Source organism: Austrofundulus limnaeus, unplaced genomic scaffold, assembly GCF_001266775.1.
Source record: "Austrofundulus limnaeus strain Quisiro unplaced genomic scaffold, Austrofundulus_limnaeus-1.0 Scaffold65, whole genome shotgun sequence".
Lineage (NCBI taxonomy): Eukaryota > Metazoa > Chordata > Actinopteri > Cyprinodontiformes > Rivulidae > Austrofundulus > Austrofundulus limnaeus.
In genome coordinates this window covers 1,607,474-1,614,457 of record NW_013952467.1, presented here as the reverse complement: position 1 = coordinate 1,614,457, position 6,984 = coordinate 1,607,474, and the positions used below count along the sequence as shown (strand labels likewise).

Here is a 6,984-nt window from a genome sequence, read left to right as displayed (position 1 = left end):
TGGAAATAAAAAGACGTGTGGGAAAAACAATAAAAAATTATAAATCTGAAGGTGAATTTTATTAGAAAACATGAGCTAATGTTTAAATTAAATTAAGTGGTGCATTTTTAATATATTTTTTATTGGGCCACTTATACATTTCTGCTTTTTTATTAAATATTTATGTCATTTTCGGTCCTCCATAATCAACAGTGACACTTTGTTTTTTTTTACCTTTCTTTCTAGATCAAGGCCCCCATGTTTGAATGTATTGGATGTACTGATCGTAGTCTTACTGGCTTTGTAGTGTATTACTGTAAAGAGGCTGAAAGGTTACATTTCCGCCTATTTACAGAAGAAAGCAGAAAAAACACCTGTTTCTCAGGTGAGAAGCTGGTGTTTTTTTTTTCTCGCTGTCGTTCTCGAAGCAAAGCCTGGAAGACAGTATTCAGGGGGAAAATGCTCTTCAAACTCTGTCCAAGCTGCTGACGTCAGTTCCTCGGTGTCACATGTTAAATCGTCCGTCTTAGATGTTTTTATACATACTATGTACAATCCATGCTTTAAATAGCTGTTTCAATAGACTAGATTATAATATACTTAATTTGACCGGCCTTGTGAAGAAAAAAATGGGTGTTTCTCAGGCTGCTTGTTTTGTTTCGTAAGGTGAAGTGTGTGGGCGTATCAACCCCGGTAAACCGGATGCTCCATCTGCTGGTGACTGCCTTCATTTTTTTCCCTCTCAGGGGTGGTGGCCGCTGTTTTGCTCCACAGTTCTCCCAAATCAAGCTTACGAAAGCGTGGGAATGTCGCGAGGAGATATCTGAGTAAAGTCGCGTTAAAGTACGAAATAAGTTACTGTAAGTTCACCGCTCCTTCTTTCTCATCGGCTGAGGTGTGTTGTAGCACCGGAGACCGTACCGGGAGGCTGTTGGGACGTTTCGCCAGGGAGCAGTTCCGGACAAAGGGGGAAAAAAAAAAAGAGAGCCGAGCTAACGTTAGCTAGCTCTTGGGCTAACTTAGCATTCCTTTAGCRGCGGCGCAATGCAGGCCATAAAGTGTGTGGTTGTCGGAGACGGGTAAGTTCACATAACTATGAGTTTGATTCTTCATTAGTCTTAATGTTTAATAATGTTGTCATCTGACTAGCTAACATCTAATCCGGTTTTATTGTTATTTTTCTAAACGTATAAAGTTAAAGTTTACTGTCAGCGTTCGTGTCTGGGACTCGGAAAACAAACTTGTTAACCTCCTGCCAGTATCAGGCTTAAGTTACCGTCATTATGTGATTCATTGAAGCGACTGTTGTGTCACAACATCGTGGAAAAGAGTSTGGTTAATCTGTCCTCAAGTTTTCCTCTTTCTGGGCTGTCGGTGAAACTTAAAGCAGCTTCTGTTACTCCGTTTAACCGCGGATTTAATTGGAATTTAACAAAAAAATCTGCACCGCTYCTGAGATTTATTTATTTATTTATTRTATATTGTCATTTCTGATCACGCACAATGGATGTGGTTAAAATTGTGCGGTTTCATAAGAGTTGCTGATAAATTTAAAGGTTTATTTCAACACTTTAAGACGGAGGATTAACGTGTGAGTAATTGTACGTAAGGTGGTAAACAGGCACAAGTTCTGGGTGTGGTGTCTACCTCTGCAGCAATCATTCAAGGCCTTTGGCTGACTTAAATGTTTTATTTTCGATTTAATACAAGAGGAAACAAAGTTTCATTAAGTACCAAATATTTTCACAGCAGTTTTGTTTATCCCCTATATCAGTGGTAATTTATTTTCTAGTTCGTATTTGATTTTTAAAAAGCAACTCGTGTTGCCAAACTTGTTTTTCTAATTGCTAAGCGTAATAATTGTTTTAGGAATAAATAGTTTCTTTTGATCATTGCCTTTTGTGTGTGTACATTTCACCTTTCACCATTTATTGCCACCTTTTTTGCTGCACATTTCTTCCAAGCTGCTTCCACACAGTACCGGTGGAGCAGAGCATGAAAACGTTACTTTCATCCAGCTGTTTTGATGCAGGTGAATTTTAACAGCGGACATTGTGTAAAGTTCARGTGTTCAGCAAACATATTTGTTATAAATCTACCGCATGTTATCACAGAAAACTCACACATCAAATTTCTATAAGATTTGTCYTCCTCCACCGAGGGCTTTAACGTTTTTGCTCGTTTGTGTTTGTTTACCGAAGGATGTCAAGAACTAGTGAATGAATTTTAATGAAGTGAAGAAAAATAAGAATGACTATAACTTGGTTCAAGGTGATGATACAGCTAATGAATATTAACCAAAATAAAAAGAGTTTAACGGTCAGTTTTACAGATATRGAGCTTCAGTTTGSTGTGMAAGTAGATGAGCATAATCCARAAAACAAACTCTGAGCACCACACAATGCGCAACATCTTTGATTAAAACTTGAAATTGAGAGAAACAGCCTTTGTTTACAATTCTGGTATGAAAATCGATGGGTGGTATTCATTCCTTTAAGGAAAGCCAGGCCTTTAATTTAAATAAACTTCATCATTGGACCAAATTCACATGACTTTTTTTTTTTTTTTTACTTCAGCAACGATGCTAACCTTTCCCTGATCTGCAGGTCCGTTCAAAGTGAAAATGTTGGCTTTGTTTTTGAAAACACTGATAAAGTCTGTTCTCTCTTCCAGTGCTGTGGGTAAGACTTGTCTGCTCATCAGCTACACCACCAATGCCTTTCCTGGAGAGTACATCCCCACAGTGTGAGTGTCTGAGACTGCAGTGCAGGCTGTCGTTATTTATTTATGAAAGTGGAGCTGACCATGATTTGTCTCCACCCGTTTCTTCRACATCCAGCGAATGATTGAGGTGACATCTTATCCTCGGTTGTTTTTGTAGCTGAAAGTTTGCGTCCCAGAGGTGACAATCACTGCTGGAGACTGTAATTCAGACTTAAGAGCGCSTGTGTTAGTGGGTGTTGTAAAGAAAACCTGCTTCTTATCTGATTGTCGACTCGCTGCGTTTGTTCCGATCACTGTTGTAATCTAGACTGACGCAGCGGGTGTTTGATTAGCAAAAACTTGTTCCTGATAAATTTAGAAGCTGAAGATTAATTTTAAAAGGAAAGCAAGACTAGCGTAACGGCAWAACACATTTGTTTTGTTACATTTTATATCAGTTTTAAGACTGATTGGTTTGTCTTATTTGCACATCYTTTTCTCAGATTCGACAACTACTCCGCCAACGTGATGGTGGATGGAAAGCCAGTGAACCTGGGTCTTTGGGATACAGCAGGACAAGAAGACTATGACAGACTCCGCCCACTTTCCTACCCACAGACGGTACAAAACAAAACACAAATTTTTAACTTAAAGCGAATGATCCATTGGGAACTAAGAGGGGACAAATGAAATCAAAGCAAGAGATTTAAGGTCCGATTTGTTTTTACTAGGAAATAAATGTCCTGAACTGATGTTTTTTCMTTCCATTTTTAACCAGGATGTGTTCCTTATCTGCTTTTCTCTTGTGAGTCCCGCCTCATTCGAAAACGTCCGCGCAAAGGTGAGCATACCTCCGTGTGGGAAACAATAAAGCTTGTAACAGCATTTGCATTCTTTTATTTTTTGGATTTACTTTTTTAATGTATAACTGGAGTACCAGTGTGTTTGTGTTAGCCTGGTTTAATTAGTATCATCACTCACTACAGTAATTCGATCATAAAAATGACTCATTATCTACCTTTCAACCTGACTTTAAAGATGTGGTTGGAAGTTTGTGAAACATGAGTGTGAAWAATCTGTTATCAATGAATTGAAGCCAAAATCCTGTRTTTTGATGCCAAACTAATTGTTTTTAGGTGTGAATATATACAAAAATGAGTAAAGTCACTGGTACCAGGTCTTGTGTATCCATGTGTACTTTACATTACTTTAGAAAGACATACTTACAGACATGGGTTGTGTGATTACTCAGTGAGTTTTTTTGGCGATAAACACAGGAAATAATTATCTAGTCCTCAGTTCCTCCTGTAAATGAATCAGCTTTCATTTTGTTTTTCCTGCTCACAACTTTACTACTACTTTGTGCAGCTTGGAACATTCTTTTTTTGTATTAATTCAACAAAACAATTGTATTTATTTACAAACAAAAATTAAAGCATTTTTAGTTTGTCAACCTGATGGATTTGTTTAACTTGTTGTTTAGTGGTATCCTGAGGTTAGACACCATTGTCCCAACACTCCCATCATATTGGTGGGCACCAAGCTGGATTTAAGAGATGACAAGGACACCATGGAGAAGCTGAAGGAAAAGAAACTCTCCCCCATCACCTATCCCCAAGGCCTGGCCATGGCAAAAGAGATTGGTAACAAATTGACTGACCTCTTTATACTCTTTCATTTTCTGAAAACAAATCCCACAAACAAACCAGTACACTTTCGTTGTGCTTTCTTCAGGTTCTGTCAAGTACCTGGAGTGCTCAGCCCTGACTCAGCGTGGCCTTAAAACTGTGTTTGACGAGGCCATCCGGGCCGTTCTGTGCCCTCCACCCGTCAAGAAGAAGGGCAGGAAGTGCACTCTTTTCTAAGACTTCCAGCAGTGGAACAGTTTCTGGGAAATATGATCGCTGGTGGTGAGGGGGGGTTAGTGGGAAGGGCTAAAGACACAAAAGAAACACACCAGTATACACACACAATGTACTTCAGATCCTGTCCTTCCATAAGTGTAGTTAGAGCTGTTTTCATAAAAAAAATATTAACAAGCTCAGCTTTAGAAATAAGGTTTGGACTATTCAAGACTCCGGGTTTTTGTATACTGTATAGCTAAGASTCTGAACTTCTCGAGGCCTTCTAAAATAGATTGGATGTTTTCTAAAATAGACGGTGGAATGTCATGAGCTTACTTTACCACCTGTTCGTCTTTTATTTGATTTTGTTTGTTTACAGTCTTGTTATGAGTTGAAGAAATATTGCCAAATAAAATCCTGCACACATGATGTATTTTAGCCGCAAAGGAAATTTATCGTGGAAGTTTCATCTGACAGTTTGCCGTCGTTTCAGCTCTTCGATCAAAAAGGCATTTTCGAGTTCACTTTCTCTTTGTGAAGGCGGTCGCATCATCTCACTGCCGTTGTGTGAATTTTTTGATGCTTAGGATAACTTTTTGTGAATCATTTCCATTAGTTTTTCAGCCTTGAAACGGATACCAGTGCCCCCCAAAAAAGTGAAAATTTAGACGAATAGAGAATCTGACAATGTTTCTAAAAAATATGTAAAAGATCAGTATTTTCTGGAGTTTATCCAATTTGAGCTTTTCAAGTTTTTTTTCCCCCCTTCTTTTACTTTGCATTATTTACCCTTAAACACGTCTCACCTGTACAGCTGCCTTTGAGAGCAAAGCTGTAAACTTGATTACAAATTAGAACAGGAACCTTCAGAAGTTTTGGTGATGGGGGAACAAGAGCGCCTTTAGTGCTCTGAGGGCATTTATCGAGTACCTTTTGTGCAGCACATTTGATTATTTTCTTTTTAAGCATCACTACTGGCTAACATCACTAAGTTTATCATCTGCACCCTCTAACGGTAACCAATCAACTGTCAGTTGTGGTGTAGACCACAGTGTACTCCTCTTCCTTTTTTTTGTTATAATCGTGATTTGACTATTTTGTATCTTTCTTCACAGAAGTTAGACGCACTCACTCATTAACTAACACTATGAATATCTTTGTTTATTACCTCTACAGTTAACTCTACTTTAATCTCCCTACAATAGCTATTTTTTGTAATTAATGCTGATAGCATGTCTGTGCATCATATACTGAAAACTAWGATTAGAAATGCTACGGTTGCCTATTTACAAAATGTATTTGAATTACTAGATCAGGGGTTAAGTACATGTTGGTCATCTGTATTGTATCAGACATCAAGCTGTGCTTTTATTCAAGCCAATGTTGTGACTCTTTAGTTTTATGGATTTAAAAACTATTGTCACATTTTGAAAAAGCCAATAAATTCCTGTAAAAATCTTTTGTTTTGTTCTTTTAGGTCCTTACTTTCCATTCTTTATCAAACATTAAAATGGTTTAATCATTCCCCACTGACTCATTGTTGACATTTGAAATAATGATTATTTTTCTGCTGCGTTTGTATTCACTCTGATCTAAATAAACAGTTAAAAAAAAATAGAATTAGATAAAATGGTTACTCTGAGCAAAAGCACCAGTTTGTCTCACTTAGCATCAATATACAAAATTGACTAACTACATTGTGGCGTTGGAAAAGCTTAAGGATACTTTCATAGCAAATGGTTGCCATAATCTCAACTAAAAGTGATCCAAAACATAAAATATAAACGTTCTTTTAACAATGTTTCAATCAGGACAATACTGGAATGTGTAAGAATCAAAACCCAATTGAGACTTATAGTTGAGAACAGAGACATCGACAAAATGTTTAATTTCCAGCATAAATCATTTCTCATCAACTCAAGTGGACATATTTTTCAAAGCTTACGTGAAGTTAATATACATATATATTTTTTAAATGGGGAAAAAATATCCAGAAACAAATTAATTTAGCTTACAACTTTATAAAGGAATGAGTCTTTCATTCCTACTTTCTAAATCAATCACGTCACATCTGAGGGAAAAATAAAACATTAAGTTTTTAATCAAAACCTTATTGTTATTGTACACATTAACCCAGAAGGGTTTGTGAGACATTTGGCACAGACTTTTCATCTTGACTTAAATCCTGTTTGTTCAGTTTGCTCACTGGTAGTCGTGACCACCGTAGCTGCTCAGGAATCCACAAATCGTAACAAAGTTCCTGATGTTGTAGGGATGCTGGGGAGAAACAAAAGTGAGTCTTTAATAAAACAATTTTAATGTTCTCCAGTAATATGCAAAACATGATTAGTATTCAAATATACAGGTGCTGGTCATAAAATTAGAATATCATGAAAAAGTAGATTTATTTCAGTAATTCCATTTAAAAAGTGAAACTTGTATATTATATTCATACATT

The 6,984-nt window shown here is 37.0% G+C and overlaps 2 protein-coding genes across 2 annotated transcripts in view; one reads left to right on the top strand and one right to left on the bottom strand.

Annotated features, from left to right (window-relative positions):
* The first annotated feature begins 657 nt into the window (after positions 1-657).
* Positions 658-6,050, top strand: LOC106518736 (ras-related C3 botulinum toxin substrate 1). Its single transcript, XM_014010131.1, has 6 exons — positions 658-1,058; positions 2,653-2,724; positions 3,186-3,303; positions 3,461-3,523; positions 4,166-4,325; positions 4,417-6,050. The coding sequence occupies exons 1-6, from the start codon at positions 1,024-1,026 to the stop codon at positions 4,545-4,547; spliced, it is 579 nt and encodes a 192-aa protein (XP_013865585.1). The 5' UTR covers positions 658-1,023; the 3' UTR covers positions 4,548-6,050.
* A 334-nt stretch (positions 6,051-6,384) lies between these two features.
* Positions 6,385-6,984, bottom strand: part of whr1 (winged helix repair factor 1) — a 5,181-nt gene continuing 4,581 nt past the window's right edge. Inside the window, exon 7 of the mRNA XM_014010130.1 lies at positions 6,385-6,803. Within this exon, the coding sequence (XP_013865584.1) occupies positions 6,758-6,803 (46 nt within the window). The 3' untranslated portion in view covers positions 6,385-6,757. The remainder of the gene's footprint in view (positions 6,804-6,984) is intronic.

Coding starts and splice junctions, on each gene's coding strand:
- LOC106518736 (XM_014010131.1), top strand. CDS start 1,024: ATGCAGGCCATAAAGTGTGTGGTTGTCGGAGACGG. Junction 1,059..2,652: donor TGTGTGGTTGTCGGAGACGG/GTAAGTTCACAT, acceptor TCTCTCTTCCAG/TGCTGTGGGTAAGACTTGTC. Junction 3,304..3,460: donor CACTTTCCTACCCACAGACG/GTACAAAACAAA, acceptor ATTTTTAACCAG/GATGTGTTCCTTATCTGCTT.